At 43.2% G+C, this 22,866-nt stretch overlaps 1 protein-coding gene, 1 non-coding gene and 1 pseudogene across 6 annotated transcripts in view; all 3 read left to right on the top strand.

The window, feature by feature from the left end:
* The first annotated feature begins 328 nt into the window (after positions 1 to 328).
* On the top strand, positions 329 to 2,027 carry LOC141583538 (coiled-coil domain-containing protein 107 pseudogene; annotated as a pseudogene).
* A 6,671-nt stretch (positions 2,028 to 8,698) lies between these two features.
* Positions 8,699 to 22,866, top strand: part of RNASE1 (ribonuclease A family member 1, pancreatic) — a 58,101-nt gene continuing 43,933 nt past the window's right edge. For 2 of the 5 annotated variants that reach the window (XM_003924377.4, XM_010335118.3), the window contains exon 1: positions 8,779 to 10,432. Coding sequence is in view for 3 of the 5 variants with exons in the window: in XM_039468912.2 (XP_039324846.1) it covers positions 10,232 to 10,432 (201 nt within the window). In the remaining 2 variants the exon portion in view is untranslated. Of the gene's footprint in view, positions 10,433 to 22,866 lie in introns of all 5 variants that reach the window. The other 3 variants (XM_039468912.2, XM_039468911.2, XM_074393179.1) reach the window with 3 other exon arrangements.
* On the top strand, positions 19,970 to 20,028 carry LOC120364153 (small nucleolar RNA SNORD35). Its single transcript, XR_005579496.1, has one exon. It is a non-coding gene; the product is annotated as a small nucleolar RNA SNORD35 (small nucleolar RNA).

The raw sequence follows: 22,866 nt of genomic DNA, 5'->3' as shown, positions 1-22,866 counted from the left end.
GATGGAGTTGGGTTGCGAGCAAAGACTGGCAGATTGTTTCTCGGAGTACTGACTTCTGTGTTCTTTGGCTTTCCTCCGCGGATAACTGAGTCTTGGGTTGTTTTCCCTGTGTGAAAAGGGAGAATGCAGTAACGGAAAGAAGAAAAGAGGAAAATCGGATTTCAGCGACTGAAGATAACAGAAATTAATAGTTAAATAATTATTGAATAGTTAATAGTTTGATAAATGTTAAACCCAGTTAATAGGTTTATTTTTTAAATATTTGTTATTTTCTCTTCAAATTAGACCAGTCTTCTTAGTAATAACATAACACTTACTGAGAACACCTATGTGCCAGGTACTTCAGGGAAAGGGAGTGATCCTCATTTCACAGAAAACATGGTTCTGACGCGGAATCTCCTGCGTCTGCTACTAGATCAGACTGTTTCTTCCTGTCCCAGGATTTCTACAGATGCCCTCTTGACTACCTGAGGTGCAGAATCCCAGGTGGGTTCAGCCACTATTGTGGCGTGATAATGTAGCATAGAGGAATGGTCTCCAGGGTCTGCAAGCCCATCAACACCTTCATTTACCAGAGCATCAGTAGGATAAGTGGCATATGTAAGGCCATACCTACTTTCGGAATCTGGCAGTGGACAACTGCTACCTCAGTCTCTGAATGCTTGAGCTCACCCAGTGTGCGATCTCTCTGGGGTCCTGGCCCCTTAATTTCCATTGCATGTTTAGGATGTTCTCCCAACACATCCACTTGAGCCTTACGCGTCTCATTGACTAATAAGTTTGTGAAATGATGTGACAACCTACTTCCCAAATCAATGGTAGAAACAAGGTGTGGTGCCTTATCTACTGATCAGAACATTCCTGGAGAATTTTATTCTTCTCACAGAACTGCCTTAAGAGCACTATATGTTGAGTAAAGCAACCAGAGAAAACTATGCGAAACGGGGCTGACTGAAAAGACTGAAAATATTAAACCAGAAAAAGAATCAGGAAAGGGGGCAAGGGTATGCCCGTTGTCTTTAAATTCCTGAGGAACTATCATTTTGAAGAGCCATTATTTTGGAAGGCTCTCATCAGCACTATGAAAAGAAGATACATGAAGGACAAATTTTAGATTTGTGCATGAACTGTCTAACAATCAGAGCTCTATCAGACTGGAGAGAGCCGCTCATTCCTGGAGGTGTTTCGGCAGACTGAATGACCACGTGTGGGACATGTTGGCATGTTGCTTCATGTGCTGGGTGAGGAACCACACTAGAAGTAATTTCGATTAGCTGAGGTAAAAACTTAATAGCTTTCTCTACCTTAAATTACACCCCTCTCCTTACTGGCTTTGGAGACTGAGGTGATGGAGCAGAACTATTTTGCTGCAGTATTGCCCTTTTCTTCTTCCACAATAGGGAAAGATGAAGCTGCAGTTCTTCCAGAGGAGACAGGCAAGAAATGACCACCGCAGTTGGAGCAACAGCTGATCCAAATAGAGCAGCAGCTGGACAATTTGATGGCCCAATTGGACCCTCTTTTTGAGTGAGTGTGTGACTAGTCTGGCTGGAGCTCAGTAGGAGCTTCTGAACATGCAGCTCCGAACCATGAAGCTGCTACAAGATAGTAAACCAGATAAGGGTATGGTGGCCTCAGAACCAGAGGCCAGCATACCTTTTCCTGAGGACTTCATATAAAGGAAGACAAGGAGGAGGCTGCTGACGGTCCGACCTGGAAGGAGCCCATAAACTGGAGCACAGAGACATGGAAACTAGCTACTTCCTGGCAGGTGGAGCAGGTGCTAAGGAGAAGATGCAGCAAGGCTGTGGCAAAGGCCAGTCACAGCCCCAGCTGGGAAGGAGGGACAACAGCTGAAGGTTTAGTAAAACAGAGTCTGTTTTTTTTTTTTTTTTAAACTTCTGTTAATAGGGTGCAAAGTTCAATAAAGTTTGTTCTTGATTAAAAATAAAAAAATGAATATCTAATGTATAAACAACTCCAACTTAGGTTTCCAAACTCTTGCATTCATTCACATTTGTGCTTCTTTTTACACAATTGTCATTTACATTCCTAGTACTCGAATTTCATTATTTAAAATGGGAATTTAATCTTTGTAAATGAGGCATTTATATAGTGTGCACTCTATTCCTGAAATGGTGTTAGTCACTGGGTATGTTAAGATATGTGAAACATAGTATTGGTCCTCAAGTAGTTTATGGAGAAGCAGAGAAACTAAATATGTGATAGAAGCAATACTACTTATATAAATATGGCTTTTTGGGAGCACAGAGACAAAGGAAGTTACTTTGCCCATTGGGTCTAGGAAGGCTTCTAAGTCATTAGGGTGAGTAGAAGTTTGCTGGGGCATTCAGGAAGGGATGGACATTGTATGCAAAAGGATTGGCATGGGAAAATGCACAGAGGTGGAGAAGTGTATCGAAGGTAAGGAAGGCATGGTTAGAGGTGTTAAATCACTGGGTCAATTTCTAGGTGAGAAACATTGGAATTAGACCCTTGAACTGATATTATGTCATCTTCCAACAAAAATAATTCACATATTTTTTCACTATCATTTTACATTCTTGTCATATGCAAATGCAATGTTATTGTTGATGCCCTTTAATATAAATATGGATGCAAATATTGACCTGAATAGAACTGAAGGCAGAGCTAACAGAACTTAGCCATCTCATTCTGTGGCATTCCTTAATTCCTTAAGTTATTAAGCAAGTATTTATTTGAGACAGGGTTTCAGCCTGTTGCTCAGGCTGTAGTACAGTGGTATAGTCATAGCTCACCGCAGCCTCAACCTCCTGGGCACAAGTGATTCTCCTGCCTCAGTCTCCTGAGTAGCTGGGACTATAAGAGCATGCCTCCATGCCCAGATAATTCTTTCATTTTTTTGTAGAGATGGAGGTCTTGCTTTGTTGCCAGGTGTCTCAAACTCCTGGCCTTGAGTGATCCTCCTGCCTTAGCCTCTCAAAGTGCTGGGATTACAGGTATTAGCCACCATACCTGGCTGCAAGTTTTAAAATATATGTTGTGTGGGATGCAGTTTTACGGGTGAGGAGGATGTAAACAGGACTTAGATGTAGTGTGGTCCCTCTGTGACGCATATAGTTTCAATGGGTAGAACGTAGACAAACTCTGCTTCTTAGGAAAAAATAAAATAAAATAAAAGCCAGGCCCAGTGGCTCATGCCTATAATCCCAGCACTTTGGGAGGCCGAGGCAGGCAGATCACAAGGTTAGGAGATCAAGACCACCCTGGCTAACACGCTGAAACCCTGTCTCTATTAAAAATACAAAAAAAAAAAAAAAAATTAACTGGGCGTGGTAGCATGTGCCTGTAGTTCCAGCTACTTGGGAGGCTGAGTCAGGAGAATCACTTGAACCAGGGAGATTGAGGTGAGCCAAGATGGCGCCACTGCACTCCAGCAGCCTGGGAGACAGAGTGAGATTCTATCTCCAAAAAAAAAAAGAAGATGACTTAGGAAATCAAATATATATTCTATCTCCAAAAAAAAAAAAAGAAGATGACTTAGGAAATCAAATATATACTGCTAGGATGTGAGGATATGGCTCACATGTAATTTGAGCTATTCCTATTTGATCACATAATGACACAGTAATGGAAATATAGTTACACAGATTTTCATCTTCTAGAGCAGTTTTTTTTTTAAAGTGATTTTGTGGTTTTGAAATTTCTAGAGATATTTTTGATAACAATAAGTGGGGAGGAGATCAGTGCTAGTATTTAATGGATAGGGTACAAGTCTGCTCAGAGTATAGCAAAGTAAAATAAAGAATTAGTGAGTGACCTACATAACTTATCATTTTTTTTTTTGGCTACTGATGTTGGTAAGAAAACAGCTTAGAGTTGCCTGGGAGGAAAAAAAAGGAAAGAAAAGAAAACTGCTTAGAATCATCTGAGCTTCTACCCTAACTCCTTTTATTTTGCATGGTTTTAAAATGCAAAGAGTTTGCTGGTTATGTAACTATCACGTAAATTGAGGAAAATCATGCCTGTCTAGGTCGCTGGAAGTTCTTTTATAGACTAGGGGTGGCTGGCAAGCAAAGGCCACAAAACAGGTTTCATCTTCCTTTTTACCAAGTCCTCGTTTGGTTGACTTGAGATAGGTTAGTCATTGGCCCCTATTTGTTGGGAACACTTGCTAAATCTCAGACAGAGAAAATCACTTCTTTGTTTATTTTTGAATTGAGCAGCCTCCTGAGCCCTAGTGGACTCAGAGAGACTCCCAGAAAATCACCTCCTTTTTTTTTTGGAGATAAGAGTTTTGCTCTGTTGCCCAGGCTGGAGTACAGTGGTGTCATCTTGGCTCACTGCAACCTCTGCCTCTTAGGTTTAAGGGATCTTCATGCTTCAGCCTCTTGAGTAGCTGGGATTACAGGCATGCACCACCACACCTGGCTAGTTTTTGTATTTTTAGTAGAGACGGGATTTTACTATGTTGGCCAAGCTGGTCTCGAACTCCTGATCTCAGGTGATCCCCCCACCCAGACCTCCCAAAGTGGTAGGATTATAGGATTACAGGCGTGAGCCACCATGTCCAGCTGGAAATCACCTTTTAATATACTATTTTATTCAAGGAATCAGAGCAAAGAGGAAAAACAAGAATTACTTCTTTTGTTAACTCCATGAAAAATATGAGCAGTTGTCCTAGTAAGCCATTTGATCATTTTCACAATGATGTGTATATAGAGCCTGCCTGTTTAACCTTTCTTTTGAACAGAATTGGATAAATATGACCAAATCTTTGGGGTTAGGATTCTTTAATACTGTCCTCGGGTCCTTTACTGTGAAAACATTTTCCAGGTAGAATTTTTTAAGTTAAAGTTCAAGAAAAAGCTATATGTGAAAAAATGACACACGTACATCTGAAGGTAGGTGAGATGACCGATGTTAGGGCACACAGATACCCATTTAAAGTGCTTATTGTTATATATTTATTTTAATGTCATAAAATCTGTGGTTTCATGAAGAATTGCTTGAGCCTGGAAGGTTGAGGCTGCAGTGAGCTGTGATTCCACTACTGCATTCCAGCTTGGGCCACACAGCACGACTTTGTTTCAAAAAAAAAAAAAAAAAAAAAAAAAAGACATAATCAGAGTCTGACTCACAGCTGTGAATTTACCTCACAACCTCAGACTCAGCCCTTGTTTTCTCTTTTCTTTTTGAGATTGAGTCTCACTCTGTTGCCCAGGCTGGAGTGCAATGGCATGATCTCGGCTCACCAACCTCCGCCTCCCGGGTTCAAGTGATTCTCCTGCCTCAGCCTCCTGAGTAGCTGGAATTACAGGCATCTGCCACCACACCCAGCTAGTTTTTGTATTTTTATTAGCGATGGGGTTTCTCCAGGTTGGCCCGGCTGGTCTCTAACTCCTGACCTCAGGTGATCCACCTGCCATGGCATCCCAAAGTGTTGGGATTATAGGTGTGAGCCACTGCTCCAGGCATTTTCTCTTTTCTACAGTGGAAACATTAAAACCCTTCACAATATATAATCATAAGTCTGATGGTGGGTCACTTTAGATCGTGAGCACAGGTGAAAGCTTGTATCAGCTCTAGAAAAATATGGAGAGTGTTACCTACAGGACAATGTTGTTGTGAGGCTTAATCCCATTACTTTATATGAAATAGGTGCACCAAAGAGGGAGTGGCTTTCTTGTTTATTTCCAACACTCTTTGCAAAACCATGGGGGATAAATGGTTTGAACGATGCTGAGATATTTTAGGCTGTTAAGCACTCATCAAAGTTTCCTTTTAGATGTAATGACTTTTAGGTCATTAAATGAGGTAGGTAGGTTGATAGAGACAGCTGAGGATGGGAATGACTACATTTATGTTTGCTGATTGACTGATATCCCCCAGTGTACTAACTTCAAACCTAAATAGTCTCAGAGGTGTAAGATCATTCTATTGTCTTTTGTGGTGACTTTTTCTCTTGCTCTATTGAAGAACAGAAAAGAAATGGAGATTTCTGTATTGACTGAAATGTAATAGTTAAATGTTTTTCTTGACAGTCTTAAGGTAGCAACAACAATAATAAACATACATACATACATGTATATCTAGGACAATAATTTTAGTTAATCGGGTGATTTTTTCTAGATTTAGGCATATTTTAAGAAAAACAGATTTACATTGAAAAAATTTCAAAACTGTAGATTGCATTTTTCATAGACATTCCTCTACACACACATACATACATACATACACACACACACACACACACACACACACACACTCACTCCTTTTCAGGGCTTCAAAGAACTACAAGCGTCTGAGCTAAAAGGAATTTGTGAGGTCTTTTATTCCAAGTCCTTCATTTCATAGCTGAGGATCAGAATGGTAGTGAGCAGAGAAAACTAGTTCTAGAACTGAGAATTAAACATATCACTCTTTAGTATGAGGATTTCCTTAGTACTGTGTGGCAGTTAAAAAAATAAGGTGGGTCTGTGTGTAAGCTGTGGAGCTCTCCAGGTGAATGTGCACTCAGGGTAGAGGGTGGAGGCATTGGCGCCAGGTGCGTCAGAGGAAGGAGGACCGACAGAGTGAGTTCCTCAGGTGAGTACTTGGAGGAATGAGGAGCGATGGGGAGAATGTGGTCCTGAGGATCTGGGATCTGGGAAAATGTCTGGCAAATCAGAGGAAGGGAGCTTCACTTCATCTGAAAGGATGTAGATGCCCTCCTCTCCATCTCTTCAGTCCCTCCTTTAGAACAGATAACACAGCTCATATGTGGGCCCTTTTTCTAATCATCTCCTGGACAAGATTCTCTTCTTCTAGGTCCAGCACTTAGAAAATCTTCTCAGGCTGGAGACGGTGGCTCCTGTAATCCCAGCACTTTGGGAGGCCAAGTTGGGAGGATTACCTGAGGTCAGGAGTTGGAGACCAGCCTGGTCAAAGTGGTGAAATGCTGTCTCTACTAAAAATACAAAAATTAGCTGGCTGTGGTGGCACACACCTGGAATCCCAGCTACTGGGGAGGCTGAGGCAGGAGAATCACTTGAACCTGGGAGGCAGAGGTTGCAGTGAGCTGAGGCTGTGCCATTGCACTCCAGCCTGGGCTACAAAGTGAGACTCTGTCTCAAAAAAAAAGAAAGTCTTCTCAATGGACTCCCCAGCCTCCTCAGCTCCATCATTGGCAGTTATGAGGGTTATGGGGAGCACTCCTTGCATTGGAAGTAAGACCTCCCACTTCAACAGGTTGATTTTCCACAATCAGCAGCATTAGGCACAATGGATCATTCCCTCCTTTTTGATGAGGCCGACCTGGGAATGAGGCTTTTTGTGACAGAAATAGGGATGAAAAGCATTGTGAGATCAGTCCTGGTCCCTCAACGCAGGCAGTCATGTCGAGGCTGTGTGATGGTCTCTGGGATGCCCCTGTCTCCTGGCTCTTCCCTTACGATCCAGACCTTTCATTCTCAGGCTCTTCACACATTTTTCCTCTTGTCTCCGGTAACTTGATGTTGGAGGTCCCCAGGAATTAGCCAGGGTCTCCTTCTCTATCTGCACACAATCCCTTGGTGATCTTATCCAGTCTCAAGGGTTTAAATGTTGGTGATTCTCCAACAACTCCCAACTACATACCTCCAGCCCAGCTCTCTCTCTTTGGATTAGTACCTCGGACTATCTGACATCTTCACTTGGAGGTCTAACAGACCCTTCAGACGTATCATGTCCCACATTAGCTGGGTGTGGTGGTGTGTACCTGTAACCCCAGCTACTTGGGAGGCTGACGCACAACAATCGTTTAAACCTGGGAGACGGAGGTTGCAGTGAGCTGAGATCGTGCCACTGCACTCCAGAGATCGGGCCACTGCTCTCCAGCCTGGGTGACAGAGCCAGACTGTCTCAAAGGAAAAAAAACCCTACCCATTGCTCCCTCATTCTCCTTTCTGCTTTATTTTTTCCATAGAGCTTATCACCTTGACAGTCTGTGTAATTTACATGTATGCTTATTGTCTGCGAGTACAGGTTATGTGTCTAAGTCACTGGAATGTGACCTCCGTGAAAGCAGAGTTTTTTTTTGTATGTATGTCCTGTGTTCTCTGATGACTCCCACATACCTCTAACCGCGCCTGGCACACAGGTACTCAAGAAATGTTTGCTGAATAAGACTCCTCAAATCAAGAGCCCCTGTAGGCCCTAGGAACGCTGCAAAATAATTGTACTACAGGCACCCGTTTGTGGGAATACTCACAGCACTAAAACCTTTAATTAAGAGGGATCTGAACACCCTAAGACGTTTCTGCAAAACTCCAGGCAGCAACTCCGCAAAGCACCATGGCCGCCACACACTGTCCCTGAGATGTCAGAGTCACTGACGGATTTGGGCTCCAGGACAGCCTTCACCAAGATGCTGACGTCGCTGAGTCTCCGCCCACGACAGGTTCACCACTGGCAGGTTCACCAAGGTGTGCAGACACCCCCACTCCTCATGTGACAAGTTACTGGTGGCCCAACCCCTGTTTATCGGTGGGAACTTCAGCCCTCCCTGACGAAGCAGCTGTGAGAGAGGCCGCTGGCTGAGGTCGGAGAAGGCGGGAATCCTCACCCCTGTCCGACCTCAGCCCGCGCGCGGCCCCCCTCACAGCGGCTCCAGCGGCGGCAGAGCTGCGCCGGCGGCCCTGGAAGGTGTAAGTGCGCCTTCCAGCCAGCAGAGGGCAGGAGCGGCCGCGAGGTCCAAGGCCGGGCTTGCGCGGGCTCCGGCCTGGCGCCTTTCCCCGCTGGTTCCGCCTCTCCCCTCAGCTCCCCGCTTCTTCCTGGGCGGGAGTGAGGGAATGGAGGCGGGCTGGGGGAGTGAGCGTGTGCGGGTGTGGAGGTGTGCGCGTGTGTGTTGGTGTAGGGAAGCCTGTGCTTCGGGAAAGCTTTCCCGGCCGGCATGAAGCTCTCTGGGCTCCCGGGTCCGATTTTCCCACAGCAAATGTCTGTACTATGCGGACATTGAAATAGAATAAGGTCTACTCACCACCCGATGGCGGCTCACAGGCTCTAGGGAGGGGATCTGAAGCCACTCCACCGAGCCACCCCGCTTCCATCATAGAGACAACCCCTAGACTCGCCTGCACCGCGCTGGAAAGAGCCGCCTGGAGGGAGGACGCCGAGCGGAGGCAACTCCTCCGGTGCGGCCCTTTAAGTGCTGGGGCCGATTTCAGCCGCCGCCACGGTGGTCGGCAGGGGACGCTGAGCCGCCGAGACCCCGCGGGCCGAGACGCACCAGAGCTGCGTCTCCTGGTTCTTAGCCGAGGCGGACTTGAGCTTCCAAAAGCCTCCTTAAGCACCGAGGAAGCAGGAGAATAAACAGCCTTCAAATAATGAGCACCTGCTGTGTGCCGCGAGCTCTCCATCGCGGAAGTGGCTGGGTGCGCAGGAGGGCAGGGCGGTGAAGGAGGGACGGCGGCCCCACTCGCCGCCTGCCAGCCGCGGGCTCTGCTCAAGTCTATGCTGCATCGCTAGGTTAGTTTACAGTTGAATTTCAGAGCTTCATTCTTTAAACTTTCTGTTATCAGAGACCATTCCTTAGCAGGCGCAGAAAGGGCTACAGTGAGGTAGGCTGTTTGATTTTTCTTTTACATATACAGATATGTTGTGCATACAAACGGCAGAGGTAAATTCAAACACTGGGAGAGCAAATGTAGCGAAAAGGTTGAAGACATGCTACTTGTCTTTTCCAGATGCAACACTTTGCAGTGCTTTGATATCCTTTTACAGTCTATGCATAGCTACACGCTATATTCATAAGCTCATTGACATGTATATAGATTAGTTTTTATCTCCCATTTTCCCCCCACAAATAGTAACATTCTATACACAACATTCTACAACATTACCTCTTTCCCACTAACAATGTATTTTAGACATATTTCACACCAGTAACAAGAGTATACCTCATTCTATTTTAACGTCTGCATAGTGCAGGCAAACCTCAGAGATATTGCGGGTTTGGTACGAGACTATTGCCATTTTTATTTTTAAAAACACACTTTTTTTTTGTTTCCCAGTGCATGTAACAGTTATGCTGAAGGTGGCCATTGAGACTTGAGAACTCACAGGAAATAGAGTTTGTACATCTTGTACATTGGCATTTGTGTAGACAAAAACTTCCTTGGCGCAGTGCTTGGATTATGGACAGTGTTTTGAGGGTTCCAGTCCTAAGTGTATGATACAAATCAGTCAGCCTTTATAAGCAGGTAGGGCACAATGGACTGAGGGTGAAGCTATGGTCTGGGCCTGGGGTATCAGTGCAGTGATGGAAAGGCACATACAGGGAGGTGACTGGCGGGGTCAGTTTGTCGGACAGGGACTAGCCTTAGGATGCTGGCTTCCTGGAAAAACAACAGAGGAACTCAGACATGATTCACAAGCCTGGGGCCATGGCCATCTGGAAAGACCAAGCAGAGACTGGTGTGGTCCAGTGAAGGTAAGTTTGATGGCTGTGGATGCAGCCACAGGGGAGTCCCTTAATCCCTCCTACAGGTCACGGAGGAGAACTACAGTAAGGCATTTCAAGTAGTCACTTACCGAAGACTGCTCCAAGCAGGTCACCCTGCCATTAGCAAGGACATGGAAGGTAGGGTGGGTCAGTGGCTCGGCCTCCCTAGGTAAGGCTGTTGCATGGGAGGCCTTGTTAGAGACGTCTTGGGAATTTTTCTTGCCAGTTTTTCATCATTTCCTATTGGCCTTTTTTTGGGCAGAGGTCACATATATCTGAGGTAATGAAATGTGCAAGAATAGCCTGCAAAAGCAGTATCATTCTCCATCCCATAGAGCTTCCAAAGACTTCTTGATCTTAGTAATTTTTTGTAGGAGGAAATTTCATTCATAATTAGCTAACTGCATTATTTTCTGCAGTTTTAAGAGAACGCCAGGCTTGAATGTCTGTCTAAAGCACATTGCCTTTATGAAAGGACACATGGGAGTTAGAATGAGAGTTCTGCTACTCACCAACCACATCACCTCAGACAAGGAGCTTGCCTGCTCCGTTCCACCAAGGAAACACTAAAACCCGTTACGAATGCAGCAGATAATAAGCCTGCTGTTGTATCACTAGCATCTTGAGCACGGGTGAACACGTGTGCCATCTCAGTAAAGATGAGAAGAGTGTTATCCCCCTGGACCATACCTTTGTGAGTTTGAATCCCAATTGCCTTGTATGAAATGGGTGAACCAAAGTGCTGGTGGTTTCTTTATTTTTAAGCCTCCTTGTTAAACCATAAGACACAAAAACAGTGAATAGTGTTGGGACCTTTTGACGGTTTAGCACCTGCCAAATAAATCTTCATTTTAGGTTTAATGAGTTTGATGCCTCTTGTTCTCCTGAAACCAATAGTAGGTTACAGAAGGAACCTCATTAGACACGGATATGGATGGGATGCAGTATGTGAATGTCTGCTGACTTAAAGGTTCTCCTAGCATACTGGGCAGTCCTCTGGTCTAGAGGCATGACATTACTGTAGTCGTTTGTGCTTGCTGATATTTTCCATTGGACAATTGAATGATAGTTCTGAGGGACAGTCCTTGGTCATTCCCTGCAATAAAACTGGTTAGTTTTTGCTGGAAAGTCTTAAACTAATTATGCAATTTGCGTGTAGCAATAATTTAATCACACAATATTTCACTTTATCTAAATCCACAATATTTTAAGAATATTTGACTCTCAGGACCTATCAGCACAGAGATATGGAGGACATTACATTTTCTGCAGAGAGTTTGCCACAGACAAACACACGCATAGGCACACACCCACACCCACACCCACAACCACATCAGGAACTCTGCGGAACACAGAGAGTCTGAGCTGGGAAGAGGCTGAGAACACTTTTATTCTAAGCTTCTCCTTTTCCAGCTGAGAGAAAGATGAGGTGATCTGCCAAGCTCCCACAAAAATTAATGGTAGATTTGGAATTGTTCACCTGTGCCTTTCTCTTCAGGATTCTATATGGACTAAGTGGAAATAAAAAGCAAGGTGGGCCTCTAGGTGTTATGAAATGAATTGTGTTCCCCCAAAATTCGTATGTGAAGCCATACCCTTGGTAGCTCTTAAAGTGACAGTGTTTGAGGATGGGGCTTTTCAAGAGGTAATTAAGTTAAAATGAGGCTTTTAGGTTGGGCCCTAATCGAGTTTGATTGGTGTCCTCATAAGAAGGAGAGATTAGGACACACAAGAGACACCCAGGATGGGAACATGCACAGAGGAGTGACCATGTGAGGACACAGTGAGAAGGCAACTGTCTGCAGGCCATGGACTGAGCCCTCAGAAGAAACCAGAACTGCCAATGCTTTACTTTGTGTGATGGTTAATACTGAGTGTCAACTTGACTGGATTGAAGGATACAAAGTATTCATCCCAGGTGTGTCTGTGAGGGTGTTGCCAAAAGAGACTGACATTTGAGTCAGTGGGCTGGGGAAGGCAGATTCACTTTTAATCTGGTGGGCACAATCTAATTAGCTGCCAGCGAATATAAAGCAGGCAGAGAAACAGGAAAAGGAGAGACTGTCCTAGCCTCCCTGAGCCTACATCTTTCTCCTGTGAGGGATGCTTCCTGCCCTTGAACATTAGACTCCAAGTTCTAAAGTTTTGGGACTCTGACTGGCTCTCCTTGATCTTCAGCTTACAGACAGCTATTGTAGGACCTTGTGATCCTGTAAATTAATACTTCATAAATTCCCACACACGTGTGTGTGTGTGTGTGTGTGTGTATCCTTAATATTCTGTCTCTCTAGGGAACCGTGTCTAATACACCTTGGATTTCTAGTTTCTAGAACTGTGAGAAAATAAGTTTCTCTTGTATAAGCCACCTAGTCTGTATTTCATTCTAGCAGCCCCAGGAAGGAAATAGAATGGGTAATCTACAGAGGTCTCCACGAGAAAGGGCAGGGCAGAAGCGGGGGATTAGAGAGAAGGAAGGTGCTGGAGAGGGGTGCTTGAGAGGGATGGAAGAATTGTTAAGTAAGTTGAACTGATGAGTCTGTAGAAGAGTGAGGAGAGATAGAGACAGCCACAGTTCATTTGAAGTATTGAGCTGGGGTAATGGAAAAGTAGGACCAGTGTCTCAGGGGAAGGGAGACATACATGCTCTATTCTCCTCCTTTTCATTCCCTCCTCTGGGAGGAAAATATGACTCTGGGGTGGACCCTCTTTCTTCTAACCTCCTGGACAAGACTGTCTTCTCTAGGTCAAGAACTTTGAAAATCTCCTGAATCCTCTGCCCAGACTCCTGTCCTCCAATAATTTGAATCATAGGAATCCCTGACATTTGGAATGAGACAATTTCCCCCAGCCCCAGTCTCTTTCTGGGTCAATTTTCCATTCTTACTTTACTGATCTATCACAAGCATTTAACATAGTATCACTCCCTCCACCTGGGATGATCTGGGAATGAGCTTCCTGTGACAGAAACAGGGATAAAAAGCATCATAAATTCAGTCGTGGTGCCCTCAAGGGAGATAGTCAGGCTGCCTCTCAGTACGCAGGACACTTCTATCTCCTGGCCTGTCCCCCACCCTACAGGGCTTTCATTCTCAGTCGCCTGTGTGAATCCCTTCTCTTTCCCCTGGAAACTTGTTGTTGGAGCTCCCTAAGGGTGAATGGTGGGCTTCTTCTTGATCCGTATGATATCTCTTGGTTTTCATCAGTGGGATCAACGGATGAAATGCCATCAACTCCCAAACCAATCCCAAATCTGCAGCCCGGCTCTCTTGGTTGAGCTATAGACTCTTGCATCCAATTTGTTATTTGATAACACCACATGGAGGTATCATATATGTTGCAGACTTTTTACACCCAAGTGGAAACACTGAACTTCTCCCAAAATCTCATCTACCAGTTCCTATCTCAGTTGAAGAGAATTCCATCATTTTCAGTGAAAACCAAAGTGGTTTGAAGTAATCCTTTATGATTTCATTCTCTGACATACTCCAGCTAATCTCTGGAAAAAGACTGTTGTACCTTCAAAACGTGCCTGGATCTGATTACTGATTCCTGTTTCCACTGCAACCACCAAGTCAAAGACACCAACACCTCCCTCTGGCAGAACTGCAAGACCTTGTCACTGTGTCCTGCTTTCATCTTCACCGCCCACAGCGGCCAGAGTGATCCTTTACACCATAACTCAGGTTCTGCAGCTCTGCTGCAGGCATTTCACTGAATAAAAGCTGGGATCCCTACAATCTCCTGTGCCATAAAGTAATCTATCTTCCTACACACTTTTTAGGACACATCTTCTATTCTTTTGACTCTCAATCACTCCCCTCTAGTTTCCTGACCTTTTGCTGTTCCTTGAGGACACCTGGCATGTACCTGCCTCATGGCTACTTTAGCCCACCCACCTGCATGTGCCGGGCTAAGTTCTTCATCCCCTGTAAGTCTTTGTTCAAAAGCAATTTTCTCAAGGAAACCTATATAAAAATGCTTGTCATATTAAAATGAACAAATAATGGAGCATGGACTTCTATCTTAAATTCATTATAACTTCTTTCCTGATTTTTAGCACCCTGAAACACCTTCCCTCCAAGTACTTGGTCTTTCTCATTACCTAAGAATCTGAAAGTACAGTTAAACTGTTGCAAGCAATAAGGGACAGTTATGGCTTAATGAGCAGCTTATCAGAACTCAGATGATGGAAAGAGAACCCAGTTACTCTTTCTCCATACCCCTCACTGCTCTATCTTGGTTCACTTTTCAGGCATATGTCCTTTACATATTGGCAAGATGGTTGCAACAGCCCCAAACCTTATATTATCTCAGAAATAGGTAGAGGAGAAAAAAATCTCCTGCTTTATTCCCCCAGCATTCTCAGCCAATCTCTCTAATTGTTTCAAAGTCGCATCTCAGAACCCACAAGGACCTCTGAAATGGGATGAATGCTCTATTTGGTCAAGTGTGGCCCAAGAATGCTGGTGGTCTTCAAACCCTTTTTGGGGTATCTCCTTTCCAACCACTCATTTATGTGAGGCCAGATTCTCTTTCTATAATTCAACAAAACATCGTAAAAAAGATTGAATACCAGGCAGACGTGAACATCCAGATGTCTATATAGACTCAGACATTAAAGAGATTTTGAAAATGCAAAACAATGCCATTCCTTTTTAATTTTTTTGTTTTAAAAAATAGGATTTCTCTTCAAAAAGTGTGATCTTTATGTGTAATTATATGAACTAATTTATGATTAATAATTAAAAATGTTTTAGTTCTAATTTCTAATGAGAAAAATATGAATCATCAACATAAACGAAGGTTTTTTTTTGTGGTTCTTAGAGACTCTCAGGCAGTAAAGTGATCCTAAAGAACGTTGGGTGGAGGGTCAGGGTGTGTGGATGAGGTGGGATTTGTCCCCCACTAAAACAGGAGTCTTACTCACCCTGCAGCTGCTGCTCTGCTTTGACTTTGTGATGGATTGTCCCAGTATCGGGCTAATATTTTAGGCAGTGGGAAGGGAATATTGGTTGGATTGATTTATCATGTCAAAACATCTGCATTTGGTCACTCAAGCAATGACCCAGAATTATTCCTCAGAATCTCAGAATGGGGCTCTCGTACTAAGTGGTCTTATAAGGTCACATTGAGTGAGGATTTTCTGTTTTATCTATTAAGATGCCTTAGAAGAAACTAAGCCTATGTGGTGACAACTGATAGATCATTCTAGTGTTCGACTCAGTGAATCTTGCCTATGCATTTGCATTTAGCAAACTGTAGAATTTGAGATCCAAAGAAGTGTTTTCTGTTATTGCCTGCCATCTCTACGTATGAGAGACATCTCATTTATGATGCCCCCTTTTTCAATCATCACTTTGATTTTAATCTATTTTCTGTATGGTGAGTAAGCCCTGTTATAATTTGTAACATCAGGTGCTCAGAGCATCCGTCAATAGGAATCCAATCACCTGCTCGACTGGGATCAAAAAAGTGAGGGTAGAGTCTTTAGTGATAAGAGTTGAACTTAAGCAGGCTGATTCTTGGAGCCAGAGTCAGTATTCTTGCCCTATGCTATATCCATCCTTCATTGCCAAGAGAACCATAAATAGAGCCTGTGTTGAGAGGGACTGTAAAGTAGGGCTGGGGTGCACATAGGGTAATGCATAATAACATATCCATGGTCAGACATGCTAAACAATTGGTTGGACTCAGTGCAAAATAAAAATCTGAGTTCTCTTCTTTAAAAATTTTTAGGAACTTCAAATGATATTGGAACATGAAATCAAGCATGGGCTCCTTCTAAGTCTGAAGCCTCATGTGACTTCACTGTTCACACATCCATGAAGTTGACTGAGTTGTTGCAAATTATTACAGAGTGGCCCCAATCATTAATGCCTCCCATCATCCATCCCTTTCGGTAATTTTCTGTAATCCCTTTCTGTAATTCTCTTGTTACAATGACCCTAGCCTGGCTTTGTGACTTACCCGGACCAAAACACTTTGGAGTTGCTTTGACTTCATTAAAGAGTGACCATGTACACCCCTAAGTATAGTCCTTGCTGCTGCTTGGACTATTCCAAGCTGCCTTGGCTCCTTGAGCAGCATGTAAAGGAAGATGGGCTCTGTTACCGGAGGGACCACATGGAGGGAGAGGCTGCTATGGTTTGGATGTGGTTTATTCCTGCTAAAACTCATGTTGAAACTTAACTACCATTGTAATAGTATAGACAGGTAGTGGGTCTTTTAAGAAGAGTTTGGGTCATAGGGGCACCACCCTCATAAACGAATGAATGCATTTTTGGAAGACTACGTTAGTTTTCCCAGTAATGGATTAGTTACTATGAGAAAGAGTTTTAGTTAGTTTGTCTGTTTTGAGACAGTGTCTCACTGTCTCCATGCCAGAGTGCAGTGGTGTGATCCCCCTCACTGCAACCTCTGCCTCCTGGACTCAAGTGTTCGTCCCACCTCAGCCTCTCAAGTAGCTGGGACTATAGGCATGTGCCACCATGCCTGGCTAAGTTTTGTATTTTTGGGGGCAGAAGTGGGGTTTCAACATGTTACCAGATGAAACTCCTGGGCTTCCAAAGTGCTAGGATTACACGCATGACCACTGCACCTGGCTTCAGAAAGAGTCATTATAAAGCCAGGTTATAGGGCCGAGCGTGGTGGCTCAAGCCTGTAATCCCAGCACTTTGGGAGGCCAAGGCGGGTGGATCACGAGGTCGAGAGATCGAGACCATCCTGGTCAACATGATGAAACCCCGTCTCTACTAAAAAAAAAAAATAAAAAAAAAACAAAAAAACAAAAAATGAGCTGGGCATGGTGGCACGTGCCTGTAATCCCAGCTACTCAGGAGGCTGAGGCAAGAGAATTGCTTGAACCCAGAAGGCGGAGGTTGCAGTGAGCCGAGATCGCGCCATTGCACTCCAGCCTGGGTAACAAGAGCGAAACTCTGTCTCAAAAAAAAAAATAAAAAAAATAAAAAAATAAAGCCAGGTTGTGCCTTTTGTTTTATCCCTTTTCCAGCATGCTTGCTACCCCTTTCACTTATCTGCCATGTTGTGATGCAGCATGAGGTCCTCACCAGAAGCCAAGCAAATGCTGGTGCTATGCTTTTTGAACTTACAAGCCTCCAGCATCCTGAGTCAAACCTCTTTTCTTTTTAAATCACCAAGTTTCAAGTATTCTGTTATAGCTGCAGAAGAGTCTAAGCATAGGCTCTGGATGGTGAAGATAGAGTAGATGGAGGCCCCAGTGTTCTGGTCATCCCTGTAGATCAACTAGACATACAATGAGGTTCTCTTGAAATCTGTAGCCCAGATTACTAGATTACTACCTGCTGTAGTCAGTGCAGCTGATACTATGTGGAGCCAAAGCAAGTTGAGTGAGCAAACCCAGAGAACAGTGAGAAATTATATGATAGACTTGGTGTACTAATGGCATTTTCCTACTCTTTGTAAAATACCATTATCTTTTTAGAATCTTGGTTACTCCTTCAGAATATCTATTATAAATTGTTTGACAGTAGCTGTATTTTTTGTTATGCTTTGATCTTTAGAGATGGAGTCTCACTATCTTGTCCAGGCTGGAGTGCAGTGGCTATTCGTAGGCATGATCCTACTACTGATTAGCACACAAGATTTGACCTGCTCTGTTTCTGATTTGGGCTGGTTCATCTCTCCTTAGGCCACTTGGTGGTCCCTTCCTGCTAGGAGGTCACCGTATTGATGCTTAATCTAATGTGGACACTCCCAATAAGCATACTTATAGCCCACATCTCCTGGGCTCAAGTGATCATCCTGCCTCTGCTTCCTCAGTAGCTTAGGCTACAGAAGCCGGCAACAACTGTCTTTTGACTGTTCAATCCAGTTCCCTTGATTATTATTTTTTTATTGCATTTTAGGTTTTGGGGTACATGTGAAGGACATGCAAGATTGTTGCATAGGTATACACATGGCAGTGTGATTTGCTGCCTTTCTCCCCATCACCTATATCTGGCATTTCCCTCCATGCTGTCTCTCCCCAACTCCCTTTTTAATTTTTAAGTTTTGTGTGTACATAGTAGGAATATATGTTTATGGGGTACATTAGAAATTTTGATACAGGCATGCAATGTGTAATAATCATATCAGGATAAATGGGGTACTCATCCCCTCAAGCGTTTATCCTTTGTGTTGTGAACAATCCAGTTATACTCTTTTAGTTATTTTTAAATGAACAATAAAATTATTATTGATTATACTCACTCTGTTGTGCTAACAAATGCTAGGTCTTATTCTTTCTTTCTATTTTTTCCTCTGCATCACCCCATTACCCTTTCCAGCCTCTGCTAACCATTCTTCTACTCTCTGTCTCCATGAATTCAACTGTTTTCATTTTTAGCTCCGATAAGGAAGTAAGAACATGCAGTTTGTCTTTCTGTACCTAACTTATTTCACTTAACATAATGGTCTCCATGTTCTATCCATGTTGTTCTGTCCATGTTGTTGCAAATGACAGGATCTCATTCTTTTTTTATGACTGAATAGTACTCTATTATGTATATGTATCATATTTTCTTTATCCATTCATCTGTGGCTGCACCCTTAGGTTCTTCCAAATCTTGGCTATAGTGGATAGTGCTGCAATGAACACCAGAGTGCAGAATTTTAAGACTTTTTTTTGTGTGTGTGACCTAACACATGGTCTGTCCTTGAGAATGATCCATGTGCTGAGAAGAATGTGTATTCTGCAGCCATTAAATGAAGTGTTCTATAAATATCTACTAGGTCCTGTTGGTCTATAGTAAAGATTTGACCCAATGTTTCTTTGTTGATTTTCTGTCTGGAAGATTTGTCCAGTGGTGAAATTGGAGTGTTGAAGTCTTCAGCTATTACTGTATTTGGGGCCAATCTCTCTTTTTAGCTCTAATAATATGTTCTTTATATATCTGGATGTTTTAGTGTTGGGTGCATATATATTTACAATTGTTATATCATCTTGCTGAATAACCCCTTTGTCATGGTAGAATGAGTTCTTTGTGTCTTCTAATAGATTTTGTCTTGAAATTTATTTTGTCTGATGTAACTACTCCTGCCCCTTTTTGGTTTCCATTGGCATAGAATATCTTTTTCCATCCCTTTATTTTTCAGTCTCGGTGTGTCTTTATAGGTGAAGTGTGTTTCTTGTAGGCAATAGATCACTGAGTCTTGTTTTTTAAATCTATTCAGCCACTCTATATCTTTTGATTGGAGAGAATAGTCCATCAGCATTCAATGTTATTATTGATAGGTAAGAACTAACTCCTGCCATTTTGTTATTTGTTTGCTGGTTGTTTTGTGATCTTCTTCCTTCTTTGCGTCCTGTCTTTCTTTTAGTGAAGGTGATTTTCTCTGATGGTATAATTTAATTTCTTATTTTCAATTTTTTTAGTATCTGTTGTATATTTTTTGATTTGAGATTATTATGAGGCCCCCAAATAGTATCTTATAACCATTATTTTAAACTGATGTCAACTTAACACTGATTGCTTAAACAAACAGACCAATAAACAAGCAAAAAGAGGCAGATGATGTCCTTATCTCACGATGGTCTGCAGATGTCCCTGTGGGAATGTCAACAAGCAAAAAGAAAATTAATAAGAACCCTACACTACATCCCCTCACTTTTTGCCATTTTGTTTTTTTCTATTTATGTCTTATTGTACTGTGTCTTGAAAAGTTGTCATAATTATTTTTGATCAGTTTGTGTTTTTTCTTTCCACTTACGTAATAGTGATTTATATGTCACAATTACAGTGTTATAATATTCTGTGTTTTTCTATGTACTTAACTATTGCCAGTGAGTTTTATACTTCCAGGTGACTATTGTTGCTCATTAATGTCTTTTTATTTCTGATTGAAGTATACCCTTTACCATTTCTTGTAGGAAAATTTTGATGTTGGTAAAATTTCTCAGCTTTTGTTTGCCTGGGAAAGCCTTTATTTTTCCTTCATGATTGAAGGATATTTTCACTGGATATATTATCCTAGCATTAAAGTTTTATTTTATTTTTTTCTCAGCACTTTAAATATGTCCTGCCTCTCCTGGCCTGTAGGGCTTCCACTGAAAAGTCTGCTGCTAGACATATTGGAGCTTCATTGTGTATTATTTCTTTCTTTTCTCCTGCTGCTTTTAGGATCCTTTCTTTACCCTTGACTTTGTGAATTTGATTATTAAATGCATTGATGTAGTCTTCTTTGAGTTAAATCTGCTTGGTGTTCTCTAATCTTTTCGTACTCAAATATGGGTCTCTTTCTCAAATATTGATAGCTTTGGGAAGTTCACTGTTATCCCTTTGAATAAACTTCTACTCCTATCTCTTTCTCTATTGCCTCTTTAAGATAAAGAACTCTTAAATTTTCCCTTTTGAAGGCTATGTTCTAGATCTCATAGGTGTGCTTCATTTCTTTTTTTATTCTTTTTTGTTTTGTGTCCTCTGACAGTATATTTTCAACTCACCTATCTTTAATCTCACTAAGTTGTTCTGCTTGATCAATTCTGCTGTTAAGATATTCTCATGAATTCTTCAGTATGTTGATTACATTTTAAACTCCAGAATTTCTTCAGAATTCTCTGGATTACAAGACAGAGACTCTTGTTTTCTTTCCTCACTTTCTCTCAAACCAGTGATGTCTCTCTCTGTGTGTTGAGCTGTCTGGAGCTGGTGGTTGGGTGACACAAGCACCCCTGTGGTCACCACCACTGGGACAGTGCTGGGTAAGACCCGAATCCAGCACAGCGCTGAGTCTTATCCAAGGCCCTCTATAACTACTACCTGGCTATTGCCTATGCTGCCCAAGACCCTAGAGTTCTACAATTAGCAGGTGGCAATACCAGCCAGGCTTGTGTCCTTCCCTTCAGGTTGATGAGTTTCTCTAGGCCCAGGCATATCCAGAGGTACTATCTGAGAGCCAGGGACCGAAGTAAAAAACCTGAGAAGTTTATGTGGTGTTTTGTTGTACTGTGGGTGACTTGCACTCAAGCCATGAGACGGAGTCCTTCCACTTTTCCCTTACCTTTCCACAGGCAGAGGAGCCTCTCCCTGCAGCTACCTCCACCACAGGCCCAAAGGGAGTACGGCCAGGCTGCCACCAACATTCCCTTAAGGCCCAAGGTCTCCTCAGTTAGCTTGTGGTGAATGCTTCCTGGCCTGAGACTCATCCTTCAAGGCGGTAGTCTCCTCTCTGACTCAGGGCAGGTCTAGAAATGCCAACCAAGAGCCAAGATCTGGAATTGGGGACCCTAAGAACCCGCTTGGTGCTCTACCCTACTGTAGCTGAGCTGGTATCTAAGCTGCAAGACAGTGTCCCCTTTACTTTTCCCTCTGCTTTTCTCAAGTAGAAGGATTCTCTCTTCATGACTACCACAGCTGTGAATATGGTGGGTTTCACCTGAAGTCAGTATATCTGGGAGTCTCACCCAAGGCCAAGGGAGTGTACTACTGAATATTGCTGCTGGTTATTTAGGGCCTGAGGGTTCTTCAGTCAGCAGATGATGAATCCTGGCAGGACTGGGTCCTTTCCTTCTAGGCAGTGGGTTTTCTTCTGGTGCATGGTGTGTCTAGAAATGTCCTTCAGGAGCAAGGGCCTGAAATAGCAGCTTCATGACTGATTGGTGCCCTATCCTACTATGGCTGAGCAGATGTTTACAATGTAAGACAAAGTCCAAGTTACTCTTTCCTCTCCTCTCCTCAAGCAGAAGGAAGGAGTCACTTCCATTGCTGTAAGCTGTGCTGCCTGGGTTTTGGGGAGGGGTTGGGCAAGCAGTCCCTTAGCTGCCCTGACAGGTGTCACGCTAGTGGTATCCGAGTCCACTGGCTCTGAGCCCAGCGCAGCACTGAGACTTGCCTTGTAGTTGTAGTTCTTGTGGCCTAGATTGCCTTTCCAATGTATTTAGGACCCCAAAGCACTTTATCCTGCTGTGGCAAGGCTTTCCCAAACTCAGGTTCTGACCACTGGGATAGGCAATTCCCCTTTGGCTAAGGTTGGTCTAAATGCTCCCTCTGTGGGTGGGCTGTGACAGGACAGCACTGAGTTCAATGCAGATTTCTGGAATTGCTGCATTCTCCCTCCCCCATGCACTCAGGTTCTCTCTCAGCTCCATGTGGTGGCTGCTGGGAGATGGGGGAGTGGTGGCCTTAGTGATTCAATCTTGTTTTCCTAACCACATCAGTGCCTCTTTCAGTGATATGAAGTTTAAATCAGATACTATGATAGTTGACTTGATTTTCGTTTCCTATGTAGGTGGTTTTTTCGTGTGTAGACAGTTGTTAAATCTGGAGTCTCAGTTGTCCAGACACAGGGAATGATTCTGCCAGCACATAGTTCACATGTTATCATAATGAAGCTATAGCCTCCTCAGGTGGAAACTTTAGCATGGTAATGAGGAAATTTCGTGGCAGTTTGTAAGTTGCTGGGTT

Source organism: Saimiri boliviensis, chromosome 2 (assembly GCF_048565385.1).
Source record: "Saimiri boliviensis isolate mSaiBol1 chromosome 2, mSaiBol1.pri, whole genome shotgun sequence".
In the NCBI taxonomy this organism is placed as follows: Eukaryota; Metazoa; Chordata; class Mammalia; order Primates; family Cebidae; genus Saimiri; species Saimiri boliviensis.
Note: the sequence above shows the minus strand (reverse complement) of the source record. Positions and strands in the feature narration are given on the sequence as shown.